Source organism: Heliconius melpomene, chromosome 12 (assembly GCF_056956725.1).
Source record: "Heliconius melpomene rosina isolate 202511_hmr_F chromosome 12, ASM5695672v1, whole genome shotgun sequence".
Classification (NCBI taxonomy): Eukaryota; Metazoa; Arthropoda; class Insecta; order Lepidoptera; family Nymphalidae; genus Heliconius; species Heliconius melpomene.
Window position 1 is genome coordinate 4,788,382 of NC_140400.1, and position 22,013 is coordinate 4,810,394.

At 36.1% G+C, this 22,013-nt stretch overlaps 1 protein-coding gene across 4 annotated transcripts in view; it reads left to right on the forward strand.

Moving 5' to 3' along the window:
* The window catches only part of LOC146533531 (uncharacterized), a 68,488-nt gene that overhangs the window by 19,964 nt on the left and 26,511 nt on the right, over positions 1 to 22,013 (forward strand). For all 4 annotated transcript variants that reach the window (XM_085194821.1, XM_085194823.1, XM_085194824.1 and 1 more), the window contains exons 2-4: positions 14,918 to 15,119; positions 17,449 to 17,636; positions 18,398 to 18,493. In XM_085194821.1, the coding sequence (XP_085050947.1) occupies positions 14,948 to 15,119; positions 17,449 to 17,636; positions 18,398 to 18,493 (456 nt within the window). In that variant the 5' untranslated portion in view covers positions 14,918 to 14,947. The remainder of the gene's footprint in view (positions 1 to 14,917; positions 15,120 to 17,448; positions 17,637 to 18,397; positions 18,494 to 22,013) is intronic.

The following is a 22,013-nucleotide window of genomic DNA, read 5'->3' on the forward strand; positions in this document are numbered from 1 at the left end:
TAATGCTTACTTCAGCAATGATAATTCTTTTACGATGAGGGCCATCATGGCGCAGCAGCACAACGTCTGATTGTAAATGCGACTGTTATAGGTACAACTCCCGCTCGGGAGAGTGAAATGTTTTTATTTTATCACCCGGGGAAAATACGCAAATATCTCAAAAAGTTGGAGCCCAAGGTGAGGATTGTCTTCCACCTTCCTTGCTATTTGAGCTTTCCTCCATTCATTACTGAAATTATTGTGTACTGCGCCGAACTTTGCTTACAACTACGGAAGCCTATGCCTTCTATTTTTTTTCTGTTAAGATTCGAAATCAAAATTATGCTTTAGGTATCTTTTCATCTCAAATCTTTGATTTTTGCTTAATAAAAATATAGCTGGCACATTTTTTTTTTCTCCATTCAAATAGGCGCAACTGGTTCGTAATGGCGTCAATAAAGGGTAACCTGTTTATTATTTATGGTATCATGGTAGTTCAATGGGTCATTGCACCGCACAAAACATAAGCGACACAAACAAATACTACGCAATAGTTACTAATAATGTTAATATTGTCATACGTACTGATACTAATCCCGTTTTGAAAGATAACAAAAGGGGCCTTCATTCTGTGCCTTGACTCGTAAAACAGATAAATGTATGTACATGTTTGGAAATATTATGATTTTAATATATAAGTTTTAATTATTTTTATTTTTTCATTAGGGGCGTTAAGTGCCACAACTCAACAAGTAATTTCTGGGAAAATAGGAATGAGACAGGAACGGTATATTAGATTGGGATCCGACCGTTGAATCCTGCATAAACGAGTTTTCTTAATTAAACCTATATTAATGAATAATACATGATCAGTAGAACAGATTACACCTGGGTTGCCTGGAAGAATCCTGCCGCAATCACCTTTAATTACATTTTTTCGTAACTCGTTTTTGGAGAAAATTGCACCCATACGTTTTTTATATGAATCGCACATCATTTGAAAGATAATCGCATAAGGAATTGGAAAATTAAGGGTTGCCAGCTCTCAGTCTGCCGCAAGTCTAGGGTTGCCTGGTTTAAAGTTGTCACTAAATGTTAATAATTTGCACTCATGTGTTTTTTTAATGAATTATATATCAAATTAAAGCTTATTTTTTTCTGAACACTATAAAACAGGGTTGCCTGGAAAATTCCTGCCGCAAACAGGGGTTGCCAGCGTTTGAAATATTTTATTCCGGTTCCGTTTGACTATGAGAATAGACGATGAAATGCGCGGTCTGCCTTATGTTTTCAAGTAAAATATTATATAATAGAAGATCAATCTTAAAATCAATGTTTATTCTAATTGTTCACCTGTTAAATGGTGATTTTAATCATATTAAGTACACGCAGAAAACTATTTAAAGATCATAGGGCAGAAGAAATCATCCTTATTTTTCAAGTAAAATAATGAATCTATAATATTGAGTCTTTGCAAAATCTATTTTCTAAATACTAATATTTATTTATTAATTTAAATTACCATTTTGAAACAATTCAATTATCTAATTAAATAAATGTTTACAAATATCGATCTACTATAAGGTATTAATATACATACATATACATCATGTTCCCTTAATATAATGAAGGGTGACCATTATTGCGGATATTTTTTTATTAATTATATTGAAAAATACATTTCAATGAACTCTCTCTCTCTCTCTCTCTCTCTTCGTCCTCTACTTGTTTGATTTGACAACGCTTGCCGCAATTTTTTTTTCTCACGCAATTTTTAATAATTTGCATAGGAAAGAAATATATATAATAGAATTATAATAAACAAAACTAAGTTAGCAAAATAAATTCGAAGAAAATCCGACAGTAATGCCGACTAATAAACGCTATTTACGGTTTATGACCAAGAGTCGGCAAATATCAATTAGTTGGCTATTTTTTACTATAGATAAACATTTTGCGGCGCGATACAAAGCAAACCAAATGCAATAAAATTATTTTCGAAGATGTATTGTTTCTAAATGCAATAAAAGTGCAGATGGCCAAATGAGTTGTTTTTGAGCATATTACTTAGTTACTTACCTTTCGTTTTGGACTAAAGACGTTTTTACTTGACAAAAATGAAGATGTGAAAATGTGATAGAATTTAACAAGGAAACTTTCCAAAAGTGTAAAATTATCTTATTGTTTCGCCAAAAAATGAATTTTAAATACAGTGACATTTTTTTAAATAGTGACACAATGCACGGTTATCATTTACAGTGTTACAAAAAGTTCATTGTTTAAAAACAAAAATATAAAGAAGTATTTTTTAATTATTTTCTAATGCAAAACGTAAGTATACTTTAATGTTTAATATTATATAGTTTAATAAAATGTGACAATTGTGGCCGTGGGAATTGCCTCAGTTTTGATTACACTAAGTTAGGGACGTGAGTGAGTGATTACGCTTTATTATAATTATAAGGACAATTCTTTCAGACCTAAATGCCTTAAAAACTATCAGCATAGACGGACAAGTTCTTGCTAGCGACATTTTTTTATCTATATTTTTTAATAGTTTTTATTAGTTGAATAGTTTTCATTTACTTTGCAAAAACGTAAATATTCGTACCAAAAAGATGGGCGCCATAGTTCTTTCTACGGATACGGACGGCGTTGTCAAATCAAACAAGCAGAGGGCGAAAAGAGAGAGAGAGATAGTTTATTGAAATGTAATTTTCCATATTTTCTTAATTAATAAAAAAAATATCCGCAATAATTGTCACCTCTCATTATATTAAGAAAACATGTTGTAATTACAACTTATAGTAGATCGATATTTGTAAACATTTACTTAATTAGATAATTTAGTTGTTTTGAAAGGGTTATTTAAATTAATAAATAAATATTAGTATTTAGAAAATAGATTTTGCAAAGACTCAATATTATAGATTCATTATTTTACTTGAAAAATAAGGATGATTTCTTCTGCCCTATGATCTTTAAATAGTTTTCTGCGTGTACTTAATATGATTAAAATCATCATTTAACAGGTGAACAATTAGAATAAACATTGATTTTAAGATTGATCTTCTATTATATAATATTTTACTTTAAAACATAAGGCAGACCGCGCATTTCATCGTCTATTCTCATAGTCAAACGGAACCGGAATAAAATATTTCAAACGCTGGCAACCCCTGTTTGCGGCAGGAATTTTCCAGGCAACCCTGTTTTATAGTGTTCAGAAAAAAATAAGCTTTAATTTGATATATAATTCATTAAAAAAACACATGAGTGCAAATTATTAACATTTAGTGACAACTTTAAACCAGGCAACCCTAGACTTGCGGCAGACTGAGAGCTGGCAACCCTTAATTTTCCAATTCCTTATGCGATTATCTTTCAAATGATGTGCGATTCATATAAAAAACGTATGGGTGCAATTTTCTCCAAAAACGAGTTACGAAAAAATGTAATTAAAGGTGATTGCGGCAGAATTCTTCCAGGCAACCCAGGTGTAATCTGTTCTACTAATCATGTATTATTCATTAATATAGGTTTAATTAAGAAAACTCGTTTATGCAGGATTCAACGGCCGGATCTCAGGGTATATGGTGATGCCATAAATCGAAATATCCGTGTAAATTATTTTTTGGAGTAAAAAATCAAGGTTGTCCCCTGATAAAATACCCTTAAAATCAAGTGATAATAACAAAAATACGTACGTATGCAATGCGTACGTATTGCATTTGCATTTTAAACATAATACGTATTTTCTTTATAATTTTAACATAAAAATATATTGCGATGGCATTTAACTAAATGTCAGGTGAACCTAACTTTTATCGATATCGTGTATCTAAAAGTACGTTATAGTAAAAAATAGCCGTAAAGCAGAATAGGCAGAGAGAGAGAGAGAGAGAGAGAGAGTAACCTGTCATGTTTAATGTGTTATATGATTTTTAAAATGATAATGTTATTAGAACACATAAGTATTATGTATTTCTTGCGGGCGAAGCCGCGAGCGGTTCATTAGTCGACAATTATTCTGTCTCGAAGCTTGTAGAAGCTAGAATATACTAATAAGATTGTATATTTTATCTTTACAACATAATCCAATGTATTATATTTATAATAAATTAGGAACATATTCCTTTGTGTTTTATCTTGTGTATTCTTTATGTTTACCATTCGTATCATCGTGAAACTAGGATATCATGACAACGTTTGATGTATAAAAAAATTAAATATAACATTAAAATTATGTAAATATTTTCAGCGGCACAGCGTGTGATTGTAAACACGAAGGGTGTGGGTTTGATTTCCAATAGAGGGAATTAATTATTTTCATTCCCTCGCTCTGGTTGCCAACACGCATTGTCTCTACCTGCCTTGAGCAGACTGTTAAGACACCCCCTTTCCCATTGAGACACTTTCGTTCTCCACTTTGCTTGCTAAGCCTCGTTAGCTTCGCTTAGTCTAGGTACCACAAATCGGAATTAAATAGAAATAAAAAAATATGTAAGTACCTACGTAACTTTGAGAAACAGATTTTTTTGATTAGGTATATTTTGTCTCATGACATAGTGAAAAGCGTATAGTAATTATAATAATTTGGTGAGTTTCCTATTTCATAACATTTCTTTTAATAAACAAAGGATTAAGATGACGTATACAGTCGTACGGAAATTTTCATATTATCTTGATTGGATATGGATTATACTCTAATTAAGGTAATGTATCCCACATGTCGTGGGGATTGTCGTGTGCCGTTATTAATTGGCTGTTTAATTTTTTTTTCATAAGCTGCGTTTTTATTTGAACTCTTTTATGTAAATCTTAGTCATTAGCTCTTATATACCTAATTGCGGAAATATCAAAAATTATATGTATTTTTTTAAACGAACGTCCAAGAAGATATACGCAGTTGTAGGTAATTTTTACATTTTTTTTTAATGTAAATATCTTATATTATGTAGCTACGTATACAATATGTATTTGTAGAAACACTTGAGGCCGCTGCAGCGTAGAGATGCGATTGTAGCTCCGAAGATTTGGGTTCGATTCCCACTCGGAGGACTAATATATTTTATTATTATTTGATTACATTATTTTCCTTTATTTGCTCTGGTGACAAAGAAATAAAAACCTTAGACAAAATTATAATCTATAGGAATAAAAAATCATATCACAAAAATTATATGAAAATTAACTTACAATTTCACTGTCGCTGGCGGTCAACAATTTCTTGACCGCTGGCCGGACTTCTATCAGTATATAACCAAAATAATTACATGAACATCATACATTATAAATTTATAATATTTGTCTACAGACAATGTTTCCTTATCAATACGCGCGGTTATCAAATCACACAGAGGTCTGTTGATTACTTTGCATAGACAAAACTCAAATTAAACCAAATGCCTTGATAATGTAATTTTGTAAACAACGAGAATCATGAGTTGTTATTATTTGGAGGGAGATCTATAGACCCACTCCGAGGAACGATTATATTCAAATAATTTTAATTCGCCTGTTCTGCTGGAGAAAGCGCGGCGTTAAATTTCGCCCCAAACACACGTAAAATCTTGAAAATTCGGAAAAACAAGGAGTGCCTTAACACTAAATTACACTTGTCTGAAAAAACGGTTAGTGATATGAACGCCTTATGTTTTTATTCCCTACTCTATTCTATGTGGGACAAAGTTTGAAGTTAAGTTAAAGAAAACAAATTTTACTAATAGCTATTGTTACTTGAAGTTAAAATATGAATTGACTTTAACCGAATCACAGATAAATGTGTGGTATTGTATTTCACAGTAGTTTTTCCAATTGATGATTAGATTATTAAAGCCCTACAGGTTGATGTGGATTAAGTCGATGTACCAAGGCTAACCACTCTGACGTAGGTACATGTCGGTGTTGTTGTCGCACTATAGCAAATATGGGTGGCCGTGAACTAATGATAAAAGGGCTGGTAGATCATTCTTGTTATTTATTGAATAATAAAAAAAAATATATAAATAAACAAGTTTACTGTCTTGAATATAATATACTTCTATACTAATATTATAAAGCTGAAGAGTTTCTTTAGTCGAACTCGCTAATCGAAGAAACTCCTAGTTCATGTAGGCAGGCACCTCGGGCACTCGGAATGTGTCATTTGACATACATATACAATTATATATATGTATATCAAATATCATACTCTTAGTTATTTCCACTGACCACGGGGGCAAGCAGAAGAAGATAATAACTTAAATTAAAAATATATATTCTAGAAATACTAAATTAGTATTTCTAGAATATGTATTTTTAATATTTCATGTTCTATCTTGCATTGTAAGGTAGGCAGAGAGAACTAATATTCAATTTTGAAATTCATATTAAAATCTCTCTTTATCCTGCATGCCATTGCAATGATTATAATTTCCACATTTTTATCCTTGAAATATTTCTTAACAGAACATAGTAATAATAATAAGTCTAAATAACGTTCTTTTTACAGTTAGGTAATCTTAATTTGTGTAGTTTAAAATTTAAAATACATTACTGAATGCAATTATAGCTCAAATTAACTTTTGTTTAAAGTTCAAAGTATATTTAATGAGGACAAGACATGGCTATTTTACCAGCGGCCAGTAAAAAACAAAAACCAATACGAAAGAAAAAACTTATACATACTATAATGATATATTACGTCTCTATAATGATCTGGTGGCTTCGTTCAAAAGATAAATTGTGTTTTTATTACTTTTTTTTAACAAGTTGGTAAGTACTTGCTAAGATTGTTATCTTCAGATAGTAAAAACTTATTTTATTACATTTTAAATTTTAAATCTAATGGCTAACCTGTGCTCAACTGCAATTGTAACAAATGTTATGTGTTTATTTTAGTAAAGTTAGCTTAGAAATTGACTATCTTGACGCAAAACAATTATTTTAACCAATTTCAATGATTCTTTTCTAAAAGCATATAGCTTTTTTAAAACTTTACACATAGAGTGCTTTTAAAAGACTGCTTTCCTCCATTTTGACTTTATGGTATTTCGTCAAAGTTTCTCCATTTAGAATATTAATATTCGCCAAAAAAGTGTCACTGTAGGTACTTCACAGAGCGACGGCTGGTGTGTAAATATAGATTTTGTACTAATTAGCCCAAACTATTTTCAAATAATTATAGTCAGGTACTAATTATTCTATTTTAGGACAATGTCTGGGCTTCATTTTCACGTCGCTCTATGGCATGTTAGATATAATTTATTATTATATATATTAACTAGTGCACCCGTACGCGGCTACGCCCGCTTGAATATTATTAGAAAAAATATCTGAGTAACCGAAATGAACAAACAAGAGAAGTAAAAGTAACTAAAGGAAATTCTTAATATTAAAAAAAGTCCTCTACGCAGCAAGCGCGTGGTCTTCGGCAGCCGAGAAGCTGATGATAAGGAAACAACTAGACTCGCTGCAAAGAGGATTTGCCCAAAAAATATGCAAGGCGTACAGGACGGTGTCTCTGACATCGGCACTGGTCCTCTCAGGCTTAATCCCCCTTGACCTTCGAATCCAGGAAGCCGCCAATCTGTACAAGATCAAAAAGGGGTACTGCGTGGACCTCCTACCACCAGGACGCGAAATAGAGCGCAGGGTGGGACCATTACAAAATCCACACCCATCACAACTCAAAACAACTGAGTACATGCGCTTGGAGAGCCTCGACCAGGAGACCCTCGATAAACACCAAATAGCCGGTCCCCTAATCTTCACCGACGGCAGCAAAATCGAGGGTAAAGTAGGAGCAGCCCTAACCTTGTGGGACCAGGGTAGGGAGAGGAAGTTCTCCACATTTCGCCTGGAGCCGCACAACACCGTCTTCCAGTCGGAAATGTATGCACTCTTCAGGGCAATAGAGATGGTGAAAAAGTCGAAAACGAGCGCTACCAACATCTTAAGCGACTCGAGATCATCCTTGGATCTACTAAGATCCCCATCGACGACTCACCCTCTCGGCCTACAAATGAAGAGCTGCATACGTGACATCCAGAACGAGGGCAGGACAGTGCGGTTCTTCTGGTTGAGGGCCCACGTTGGAACACCCGGCAACGAAAGGGCAGACGAGCTGGCGAAAAAGGCGGCAATAAAAAAGAAGACGGCACCGGACTATGACAAAGTACCAGTATCATACGTCCGAAAGCAGATACGCGAGGAGACTGTCAAGGCATGGCAAGCGAGATATGAAGCCTCCCAAACCGGATCAGTTACAAAGCTGTTCTTACCAGACGTCAAAAAGGCATATACTCTGGTAAGGAAAACAAAAATAACACCAACAGACACCCAGCTACTGACTGGCCACGGAGGTTTCGCCGCCTACTTGCACAGATTCCACTTAAAGGACAGCCCATCTTGTCTCTGCGATCCGCAATGTGAGGAAACGGTCACGCACGTAATCCTGGACTGCCCAAGATACGGTTCAGATCGAGCGATGCTGGAGGTCACCATCAACAAAAACCTAGACCAGCAATCACTCCACACCATCTTAGAATCAGAAGCCACCAGGACACCTTTCCTCACCTTCGCACGTAAAGCCATCTTAACAGCCACGAAACGCAACAGCTCGCTAGTGGCTCTCCCCTCCGCGCCAATACCCGCGCCACCCTCACAAACATCCCAAACACCAGCACCTGCACCATCACAAACCCCTGCACCACTCACACAAAATTCCCAAACACCAGTACCCACACCACCAACAACACCTGCACCGCTTCCACAAGCTCCCCAGATACCAACTTCCGCACCACTTCCAATCCCCGTACTAATCCAACAAACACACTCGACACCTGCTTCTCCCACACCAACAATACCAACAAAATCAATAATAAATAAACTACTGGCCTCCCTCAAAAAGACCACAGGAGGCCTGCCAAAGAAGTGGAAAAAACTAACCACAAAAGTAAACCCGCCACAGCACAATCCACCAACACTGGCCACAACCAACGTGATGGCAATGCTAAATGAGAAGGCAGCGGACGGACAACCCGGAATAAGGGTCAGGAGCGTAGCCTTGTTCATGGCCGAGGGATCAGAAAGGGTGGGAATAGCTTTCAGTCGCTCGGAACCGCCGGATAGAGTCCAAATTTCACCAGGACTAGCAGCCCTACTCAAAGGAAGCACGAGTAAAACATCGGTGAGGTCAGCAAAAATAGACTCACTGACATGGCAAAGGCTGGCTGAACCCCCCTGCCGAATACTGCGGTCACAGAACAAAGTGATCGCATTGCTCGAATGTGGGGAGAAATCTCCCTTTGCCCAACTTGGCTCGATCCTCCGAAGAGTTCGGGAATGCACGCCGCAAGGAGCCCCTAAGACCATAAGCGTAGACGCAATGAGGGTAGAACCTTATAGAGGCAGCATAGCAAACTACTACGAATGCCTCAAGGTCGCCCACAAACACCAGCTAGTCGTCTACGAAGACAGGGGGGAATGCCTTGACTTCCTAAAGGCAAAGAAACATCTACCTTCCCCCTCAACAGAGGCTCCAACCGAAACGCCGAAGCAGAGCGGATCCGAGAGGCTGCAAGAGAAGCTGTACCCCGAGCCATCCACAAGCAAGACCAACACACCCACCCCCAAACATAACATCTCGAGGACTTTGGCGAGGGCCATTCTGGGAGTCGTCGCTCCAAGGGAAAAAGAAACCCCAAAATGCTCTGCCTCTAATGCTGCGCGCCAAACCAGCACCGAAGAAAGAGAGGACATTCCGGGAGTCGAAGAAACTCCAAAATGTTCTGCCTCTAAGGCTGCGCGCCAAACTAGCACGCAAGAGAGAGAGGTCAAAGCCTTTTTCGACACCCGAAATCAACGGGAACAAAAAGGACACCGCGAAGGCGTACTAGAGCACAGCAGAGGCAACATAACACTACCTGACCTAAAAATAGCCAGAAGCCCAAAGGAACATGCTATAAATGCGTTCATCGAGTTCTTAGCCACATTAAAGGCAACCCGCGAGGTAAACACCAATATCTGTAAAAAGATCCTTCAGACTTTCCAGAGAGGGAACTTCAAACTCCTGGAAGTAGAACTCGATGAAGCCAAAGCCGCCATCTATGACAACGTCAGCTCCCGTGTCATTCACGGAAGCATGACGGGACAGTACATGGCGGCCTATAGCAGCACCAAGGGCTTTATAGGCCTGGTCGAAAGTGAAAGAGTAGACGATCCCCCCAAATTCCTTACATCAGAGAGCGACCAAGTGGTAGTAGTGGCCGAATGCACGAGGGTGATGCTGGACGATAGGATACTCGGAATGGCAAACGCCATTTCAAGCGATCCTGAGCCGGGCGCAGCCTTCGTGAATTGGGAGCTACCAAAACTTTCCTGGGTAAATGGGGTTCCGGGGTGTGGTAAGACAACTCACATTATCAAGCACTTCGATGAGGACACGGAAGTAGTAGCGACAACCACAGTAGAGGCCGCGAAAGATCTAAGAGAGAAGCTGGCGCACCGCCTTGGCACGAAAGCGACAAAGAGAGTGCGAACAATGGCCTCGATCTTAGTCAATGGTTTTCATGAGGGAATAGCTATAAACCGGCTAACGGTGGACGAAGCCCTCATGAACCACTTCGGGGCCATTGTTATGGCGGCCAGACTGTCAGGAGCGAACGAGGTCACACTCATCGGAGATATCAATCAGCTGCCTTACATCGACAGACAAAATCTATTCGAATTAAGGTACTGTAGGCCTAGCTTGACAACCAACATCACATGCGAGTTGCCTTGCACACATCGGAGCCCAATGGACGTCGCCTATGCCCTCGCCGGAGTATATAACAGCATTTACTCCGCAAGCCCCATTGTCCACTCCCTAAAGGTTCTCGGATATACCGACGCGCGAATACCACACTGTAACGACGGCACCCTATATCTGGTCCACACGCAGGAGGAGAAGAGGCAGCTGAAAGACCAGGGATATGGAGCTGGAGCAGGTTCGCGAGTCATGACTATCCATGAGGCTCAGGGGCAGACCTTCGCAGACGTCGTCATCGTCCGAACCGGACGCGCACGGATCCGAGTACATGAGAGCGTCTCTCACGCAGTCGTCGCAGTGACGAGACACACCAACACCTGTGTCTATTACTCTGACGATGGCGGTGACGCAATAGGCAACTTCATCAGCCGAGCGGTGGGCGCTTCATTTACGGAGGTGGTGGAGGCGAACCTAAAAGGGGCAATGTCACAAAGAGACGATAGGGTGATAGAGGCACTGATCCAAAAACTTAAGGAAGGCGTTCTGCATAAGCCAGGCCAAATCTTAAATTCCACACCTATACATAATAATTATTCAAAAGACTATAATAATTATACAAAAGACTCTAATAATTATAATTTTTATTCTAATAATTTCTCTAATAATTATAATATATATTTTTAAAATTAAAAAAAAACAAAAAAAAAAAAAAAATTGTCGGTAGGGGTCTCATCCAACCCCTCTAGTATAAGCTCTAGATATAAGTACAGTTTAAATTGTCCCAAAATTAAGTACGCCACATTAAAAAAAAACTTTCTTAAAATAAAAAAAGGCACGGGCAACTATGAGCCCGTGGATGTAGTTTTTTAAAATAAAAAAAAAAAAAAAAAAAATATTAGAAAAAGTACCTAAAGTTTGCCGTGCGCGCGTACTAAACATTTTTCTATATTAAATAATTATTAATTTTTGCGAACAATATTAAATAAAATCCCAAATGATTAAAATTACGATATTTGAAGTATATAACATCGGTATAGATAATCGAACTGAGATAAATTAATTATAAGCAGCAAATAATTACATAAAAAATAATAGTAATTCGAAAATATATAAAAATTTACAAAATCATCCAAGTCATCTGCCCGTTCGCGTCGGTCATACTATACGACTCGTAGGGTAGGTCATTTGGAATCAGTGACATCTTAATCATTTATTAGAATGTTATACAGTAAACTATAATTTCCATCTAGATGAAATGCTAAAAGTGAGTATTATATTTATTTTCATAAGGATGAATATCAAATTATAGAAATCATCTAATTTTTGTTAATGTATACAAATCTATATCAGCGCGCGCCATGTATGCATTAAGCAAACTCACTCTGGGTGACGTTTTCTTAAAACAACAAACTTTGCAAGCCGTTGCTTAGCAACGCGTAGCGACGATTGTTATTAACATGGCGGAATATATTGCTTGTCAAATTAATTATTTTAATATATTGGTATATATCCAAAATATTACAAATATGAGAAAAAAAAGTATCCTATGTTCATCCCGGGACCCTCAAGTATCTCTATATCAGTATTTTATCACAATTAAATTAGCGGTTTGGCCCTGATTGCGTAAAAGACAGACAGACAGACAGACAGACAGAGTTACTTTCGAATTTATAATATAGGTATGGATAAAGAAATACAAAGTGGCCTTATATTTTTAAATAAAATAAATAAACACATATTTAAAACCCAATTTCAACAAAAATCTTATTAAAATTTCACTTATATGTAATTGAAAAATAAACAGACAAAACGCAAAAAGCGGATTGAATTGAAAGTGGGGAATACTTGTCTTAAAACTAACTTCCCCCTTATCTAGAATGTGCTCGGACCATGCTGCATGCACGGCATGGCAAAGCTGAAATATCTCAATTATTGTTTTTATTCTAATCACGTAAGACGGATGAAAGAAATTAAATGTAATTTACTGTAGGGGTGGTATATAAATTGTTGGGATTTAGGATATTTTTTATCTCGGTTATTCGTCAGTTGAAGTGCCTTAACGACTGCTCGTTTATATTTTTCTAAGTGATCATTTATATGAACCTTTAAAGTTGAACTTGAGGAAAAGTATTTATTTAAATTATATAAATTTCCTCTTTCTTTCTGGTAACAAGACAAAGCGCCGTGGAGAGTTCCGCCACTCAAAACGCCACGTCTAGAATGTGGGGGAAAATAGAGGTTTCCAATATACACAATATATCAAGTATTCTGAAATGTAGGAACATAGCGTCCTCAGAAACTCATCGGTATATAATTTTAGATACAAGTGCGTCGACCCCGATATTGTTGCGTAAATATCTACGGCACTTATTTAGGACGGATGCGACGGGTCCCTGTCGCACGTTTCTCGTCGAGGGGAACATTACTAATGACTCGCAAAACCAAAACTTTAAAGAATATTTCTTTATTGATAATGGAAGACCATTGTGGCGTATTAGAACAGCGTCTGATTGTAATAGCGATGGTGGTGGGTTTGATCCCCACAGCCATCGCTTGAAATATTTATTTAAATTTATATTTTCATTTCTTTGCTCTGGTGTCGAGGCAAAGCGCGGCGTTGATTTCCACGACTCAACACGCAATGCTTCCGAAATTCGGTGAAAAGTGGGGAATGGAATGTCTTAACACTAGGTTCCCTCAGATTACACTGCCATGTGCGCTAACTATACTGCTAACTTTGTAATGATAATTTATTCAGAGCAAAAAAGCGAGATATTTTCTATTGAAACAATGTATTTGTACATAAATCATAACACTTATTCAATCCACGTTTGTGAATGCTCCACGTGTTTGTGTTTATGTGAAACGCTCTAATGGACCACGTGTATGTGTATCTTAGTACGTACCTACAGTTTGTATGTTTGTTTGACCTTCTCTCTCATATGTGTTTAACCTATATTTCCTATCCTATATACCCAGCATATACTGTAGTGTATTATACTACGATGGCGTTTGCATCGTTATTACTTTTGAAAAGATTCTTTTTAAGAGTATATAAATATTATTAATAATTATAATTATTAATAATACTTATATACACATAACTTGGTATAATGGGGAACGGAGTGTCTTAACACTAAGTTCCCTCTGCCTACCCTGCTGTGTGCGGGATACAGCGTGAACCTGATTTGATTTTTTTTTATAATCTTTTTAACGCCAACATTATAAACTTTATGTATTTGGCACACTTGTAATACCTGTATCATCATGAAACTTTACGTAGGTATATACTATACGTAGCTTAGGTGATAATATGGTGGTCCAAGGTGTTCTAATGATGGAGTGAGGACCTGAACTAACGTAGTAAACCACTTGTTTGATTAGGCTTACATCATTTATAACTTCGAGAACATTCTATAGTAATTGTACCAATTGGTGTAAAAAAATATTTACATTTTCCCGCTCTAGCAAGACTAATGGTGGAGTTAAGTTCCGCGTTCAACACAAAGTTGCCACTCAGCATACTTTGTAGGAAAAAACACGCATATAATATATGTATTATTGTCCCTATCATTCTAATACATGCATTAATATAAGACTTCTAGAGATTTCAAACCGGTTTTATAATTTGTATATATTAGGTAGTGTTCAAGTCTTTTCCGTTTACGTTTGAAAGGCGGCCATGAAAATTGATGAATTTCCGCGGTAATCCGAATTCCGGTTCCGATGAGCTTAAACAAATATCGCTATAGATTGTCTGAGATTTATGTAAGATTGAAAAAATATAAAAAAATTATCTGTAAATGCGTTAGTTTTGGGTTTGATTCTCACTCGGGTGACTGAAGTATTAAATATTTTCATTTCCTTGCTCTGGTAACGAAGCAAGCCGCGGCGTTAAATTCCGTGGCAATGGGAAACGGAACCGTTAAAGTGGGGAACAGAAGTGTCTTAATACTAGGTTCCCATGTTCTCTTTGCCTACTCAGCTATGTGCAGGATACAGCGTGAAGCATAAAAAAAATTCCTGCTTTTTGTGGTGTAGCTGGGTAAAAAAGACCTAGGGTGAAGACGCTCCGTTATCCGCTTTCCTCTCGAATTCGAAATATTACTCATTGGAAGGCGGATCTTAACGCCGCGTTTTGAAAAAAGTAAAACATATTATTAATTATTCGTATCAATATATTAACGTTATTTTTCCACATTCCAGTTCACCGGAGCGGCGTGCGCCGCTAGTAAGATGCGTTCGTTGCTAGCGTACTACGCGGAAGCGGTGATGTCGGCGGTGGCGCGCGAGGCGGGCTGCGCGGGCGGCTGCAACGGCCGCGGCGACTGTATGAACGGCACGTGCCTGTGCGAAATACGGTACACGGGCGACGAGTGCGCTGGACCCAATCTGCCGTACCATGCGTGTAAGTTTGAGGGCTGTTTTCGTATAGTTTTTTTCGAGCTTCACGGATCCCGCACCCAGCAGAGTAGGCAGAGGCATGGGAGTATCCGCAGATTTTTTCTGGGGGTTGCAGGGGTTGGGGAGAGGCGGTGTAGTGTGGTTCGTGTTTATTTTTGGGTTGCACACAACACTATTCTGGGGTATTCAGGGAAACCCCCGTTGCCCGCTGTTCCTAAGCCTGTAGGCTAACGAAACCTAGGGATAAGACACTTCATTACCCATTTCCTGCCAAATTCTTAGCGCATAGCGTATAGCGTGATGAGTGGCGGAACTCAACGCCATGAGCATTTGTAATCATATACAATCCAACTCTAAGGGATTAAAATAAGAGTTTCAGTTTCGCAAAGTTTCACCTTGAAATAGCGTCGGTTTTAAGGAAATTAACGTGTAATTTATTACTTAAAAAAATATTATTAAAATATTATTTTGACGTTCTAATAATTTCTCACGGTAACTAGTAACGAGTTGTAAGTTGTTGCTATATGATTGAAAAATCTAAAACCACGCGGACAAAAGAATTTGTAGTTTATCTATCTGCTTGTTATGAATACATACGCAGGTGTGATACCTAAACAAGTAATACCTGTCTCATCTCATAAATGTTTAGATAAATAAATCTATACTATCTATTGAGGCCAGTCGTGGCCCAGGGGCACAAAGTGAGACTGTAACACCGACTGGTTGTGGGTTCGATCCCCACTCGAGGAGATGATCCAGATCCAGAATTCGTCAGAAAGCGGGGAACGGAGTGTTACATTAAGTTCCCTCTACCTACCCTGCTGGGGGGAAATGGGGAACGGAGTGTCTTAGCCCTAGGTTCTCTCAGGCTACCCTATATAGAGTGACGCTAAAAAAAGTTTATACAAATGGTTCATTATATAAACACTTTTTATAAATAAAAAAGTTGCCGTGAGTCATTCATACACATCAATCGACCCAACTCGTATCTTTTATCAATTGGCCGTCGTAAACATGATTTGTTGTATATAGTAATGTCAAATATATGAAGGTATCAGAGACGTAGTATATGTATATATGTATAGACGTGTATGTATATGTATGTATATTGTATAATACAGTTCAATGGAATGTAACGATAAATATGTTCTCGTGTTACTACTGCGTACCACGTTCGTAAATGGGATGTTGTTATAGTTAAAATGTTTACTGCCTGTTTGGATCTAGTAGAATTTATTATGCGCACGAGGTGTTTTTTTATATTTTATGACTAACCGACTTCAAATAAGGGGTTATTAGTGTTTGATTATACTGGATTATTGATAATATATATTATAAGTATCTAGATAACTCGCTATTACTACTACCGTGTACAAATTAACTCTACGATTAGATATTCATCGTCAGTTCTTCGTTAGTTCAAGTATTCTTATAGCAACGTTGAATAATTTTTACTACAGTTTTCTCGTATTAAGCAGTTTTCTAGCATTAGTCTTCCAACAACCTTGACCCTGAGAAGCATTAAAGAAAATAAAACGTAATTGTAGAAGAATTCCTTTTTTGTTATTTTAGTACGAATTTTGTCTGTGACATTGACTCGTTAGAATAGTTAAGCTTTATTCAAGTACTTGAAATTTTCTAGTTAACTAAAGTAGTTTATAAACTACTATTCAATTTTGTACGTTTATTTGCTATTATATAGTAATTATATAGCGTGAGTTAACTTTACGTCTTGCATTTTGATTGTGTTAACGGATATTACGGTGGAGTTTTTATTACAATTTTACCATGGCGGTAAACGATAAACGCTCACTTTATATACCTTCATGCTTAGCTAGATGATAAGGATTAGTAGAGAACAATGTTATAAGAAATATTAACAGTATCGTTATCGTTCCTTCTGCATAAACTGTTGACAATCTTATTATATCTCGTTCCTTTAGAATTGATTTTTTTTTATTTTTATAATAATTTTAAAGTTTAGATAAACGATTATATGATTTGGCAATTAACCAAGAAAATAAAAAGTACTTTCAATAATACACGAATATTAAGGTTAATATATTGAGACTTATCTAGGTGTATGTAAGGTACCTATACATAGCACCTTAGGCAGGTGAAACCTGGGAACCTAGTTTTAAAATACTCCTTCTCCGGTTTCCGCCGAAATTTCGAGCTGAACTGCACCTCACGCTTTGTCTTGTTACCAGAGCGAGGAAATGAAAATGATTCCTCCGAAATGGAATCGGACTCGCAGCCGACCCATAAAAAACCACACGCTTATGCGTTTGCGCCACGAGAGCAATAATTATTTGTTTATTTATCTGTTCTAGGTATTGGTGGTGTATTCCTTATGGTGGCGTTCGTGTGCGCCGTACAGCTAACAATATGCGTGGTGACAGAGTACAGGCGGCTGAAAGCTCCCACGTTCCTCAAGGCTTGCAAAGTTACTACGCAAAAGATGCTGTATTTCGTCGCGTTCCTCGCTGCGCTCATACGCGGTGCTTACTTTGTATCACCGGTAAGGATAGTTTAAATTATATTTAAAGTTATAGTTTAAAAATAAACCTTTTTTAGTGCTAAGTTAGGTAGAATGGAGATAACAGAGAATTATGTATGATAATTATATTGGTATATTCTAAGTGCCCGAGGTAACTCTGACAGCATCTACAGTGAGTGGATTACATTGAAACTATTAATAAGATTTTATATAATCTATGACTTTCTCTTATAACTCTTTCTATATATGTATATCGTTATCAAAGGAACTTTGTCACGCAAACCCTAATGGTCTTATCTCAAAGTCACATTCAACTCTATTTATAATTCAACGCCTTTCACTCTTTTTCTTGCATATTCTACGGCAATAAAAAAAACTAGTGTTAAAACACTTCGTTCACTACCCAAATCCGAGACATTGGTTGTTGAATGGTTATACACAAAGTCGAAATTTTACTTATCAAAGTTGAAAAAGGGAAGAAAATAATTTAAGTATAACTATTTTCCTGTTCTTGCGTATTATGTAAAAATCACTTGTTACTTTCAATCGGTTAACTTTCATTAATGTTTAGAAGTTAGGTTATTTTTGTTTGTATAAGTGTAGAAGTAAAAAAGTTCAGTTGCCACTAAGTTTTCGGTGGTGCTAGAGGTGGTGGTGGTAAATTAAAAAAAAAAAAACACTAATTCTTCCAGTTATTCGTTTTCCATATGATTCACAACTAGTCTGACTACAATTAATCTGATTAATCGAGTTTTTTCTATATGTCATTCATTTGTCCACAGTCAGCATTCCAAGAGAGCTGGGCGACGAGTCTGCTATCAGCGTACTATCCTCTCCTGATGTCGGGATCGTCTCTGATTGTATGCTTCTGGGCAGAGGTTAGTCATTTTTTTAAATTTAAATTAGTAAGTAAATTGAGGCGTTAAATGTGAATTGTTATATCAAGACTAGTAGGAAGGTTTAAATGTGCAATACCTATATGCGTTGGTGAAAGCAGAGAACTTCTCTTAGTTTATCTTCTTTTGTTTGCTATTTTTAAGTTTTTTTTTTAAATGACTTTCTTAACATAAAACATAGTATTGTGTTAATAAAGTTTGTGAATTAAAAAAAAATGGTCTGTGGGTTATTTCAAAGTCCGATTATTTGTTGAGAAAACTGTTGTTCTCTAATCGTTTGTTATGGTTAGGCATGATGTTTACCACAAGAAACCATTTTGCTCGTCTCGTCATCTAGTTTACTTAAAAATATATTTAGGAAGGGAAAATATTTTAGAAAACATATATAAATTTGAGAGCCGTCCTGGAGCAGGGGCACAGGAATGTGAATGACAGAATTCGGTGGCAAGTAGAAAACGGAAGTGTCTTAATGGGAACGGAGTGTCTTAAAACTAGATTCCCAGGTTTCCTGTGCCAGCGTGAAGCATTAAAAGAAAGTCGTAATTGGTTATATATTATTTGTTTATACAACGTGTGTAACGAATAACAGTTTTTTCTTTGTTCGGCAGATAAACAGAATGTTTAACATCTGGTTATTTATCGCGGCGACCTAATTAAAATTGGCATTTAAATTGTTTCTACGCGGAGTTATAAAAGCTGGTGTTTTTGTGTATATTAATGTGTTTAGAGAAGCTTTAATTATCTGTTTGTTAATATGTGAAGTAAAAACATTTTACGCTTTTTTACCCAACTGTGCGACGCATAGGAGAGTAATTCAGAAAATGGTGCGAGGTTTCATTTTTATAAAACATATATGTTATCTAAGTATATATATCCCAGAGTAGGGTTCCACTAACGAATACGCTAATTAAAGAAATGTACGTATATGTTTGTAGTTAGTATATTCAATAAAATATTATCTTTTTTTACTAAAACGAAATTTATAGGAATGCAATTCAAATCGTATTGTATTATTCTTATACAAAATTACTTAAATTTTGTATAAGAAGAATACAATACGATTTTTCGCGCGCGTTTTTTTATGACCTTTGGCCGCCAAATATCATTTGACCATTGTACTCGCAGTGCTATTTTGTATATAATATAATAATTATTAATTTGAAATAAACTTAAAATACTTTATTGTTTAATATTATAATCTACACATGTCTATACCATATACACTAAAAATATTCATAATGAAAAAACACGAGATGAATCTCCATTGATATAACGGTACGGTACAATACCGTAAATTAATATAAGAGTATCTTCTGAACTGAAATAAATCGTCGTATACAAATTAACTTCTGTCGTAACACTACGTAAATAACGTCATGAAATGTATATTGTGTAATGCATATGAGTCATGAGAATTCTTTAATATTGTTATACTTGTCATAGAACTAGCGCCATCTCTTATGATCTATAAGAACTATCTTTAAAAGGCTCGGTATGATTGAATTAACTTGCGTTGAGTCAACACAAATTTATTGAATTAGTTTGTTTCGTGTCCGCTAGATGGCGCTACTGCTATATTAGAATAGATTGCTCATATTTCAAAGATTCAGGCGCAGGGGCGCAAGATGTGACTGTGAAAAGCGACTGGTTGTGGGTTCGATCCTCACTCGTGAAGCTGATTGATTGATTGAAAAAGAAATATATATTTTTTCTTAAAAATATATATTATTTATTTTTCTATTCTTCTTTTTTTTACTCTGTTTTTCAAGTGTCAAACCCCGATGGCGATTTATCTATTTACATTTTCAGAGAAACGTCTTTACCGCAAATAGTCCATAATAAATAACTAATTCGTCTCTATGATGTATGATTCTCTATAAGGTACATCACCTCTTGGCGTACTATGAATTTACTCATATTTCTACGTACCCATATTTAAAACGAATAAAGTAGGTGCTAAATAATTTTTTAAGCTTGTAAGTTTATTAAGATATACATAATTTAGTTTAGTAAACATAATATACGTTAATAGCTATATTATTAGCTCATACTAAGTAAGTACAAACTCTTACTAAACCTCGGACTTGGATCCGGAAATTAGTAAATACATTTTATCTTGTTTATACTGGATCTTTATCTTCCCCAAAAAGGTGCCGATGTTAGTTCTTGCTAAACCATTTTGTCTTTTATGCATTTAAAATATTATAAAATCATAACACAGAAACATATTATGTATTATAAAAACATTATTTTAACAATTTACACATTATCAATGTTTTTTATGCTTATTTAGAAGTTACCCCTTGATGAAGGCACCTCCTTTATTTATATAGCGTAACTCTGTGTAGACTATGTATATTAAAGTATATGTGCCATCATATTAGTAATAGTGTTTTAAAATTATATCAAAGTTACCATATCATTTTTTGACTTAAAAATAAAACCAAAAATAGCAGACATTTAAAATACCATCATCGGCCGGCTGCGGTGGTGTTTCTGAGAAATACAATATGGATGCGGTTATTTTGCAAATAAAATAATAATTCGCATACCAACAGACCTGTTGTATTGATGTATAATGCTTGTATATGAATACACATATTTAAGTGCATTGAAAAAAAATTTACATATATATTTGATACCACCCTGGGATGTGTGCCAAGTGAAAGAGTTGAGTATCACTCGCGCTTTCCACTCAAATTGGAATTGACACTAGGTTCCCTTTGTCTACGTATCAACGTATGCGGGATAAAGCGTGAAGACGCACAAATCCAGAATCACGTTTATAGTCAAATACTTTGTTTAAATACAAATGTGAAAATATTATCCAAGCTGTAATGACCACCTTATATGTAATTAGTAAAATATCAATAATAATGCTAGTATTAAGTTGTTGGTTGTGGAGTGCAACACATTTCAAAGTCCTTCTGACTGACAAAATTTGCTATAAAGATGCATGTATGCATAAAAGTTGCAAATGCATGCATATTAGCTTCTCTTAATTTGAGTATACATAGTAAGTCACTACCATAAAAATCAACAAATTCTATATTTACTTCACGTAAAGTGTCTCTACTCTCACAGAAAACTAAATAGACGATTAGTATTACGAATTGATTATTTTTACATATATTAAAGGTCTTATTCATCACACGTTTTTGTGAAATATATTAAATGCGAAGGAGAGATGTAACTCTACAATCTTTAAAATACTTCATTACACAATTCTTTCTACAACATCAACAGGCAGCCGTGTTGTGGTCGCCGTGATAGTGTCTGATTGTAGATGTGATGGTTCGAGCCTTCCGCGAGCGAATTATTAAATTTCAATTATTTTAATTTTCTCGTTGTGGTAGACTAAATGCTTTTATTTTTGAGTTCTACCACTCAACGTACAATTTCTTAAAAATTGGACAGAAAGTGGGAACGGGAGTTTCCTGACCACAAGGTTCCCTCTGCCTACCCTACTATGCGGTAGGCAGAGGGTGCCTGAGGGCCTCTG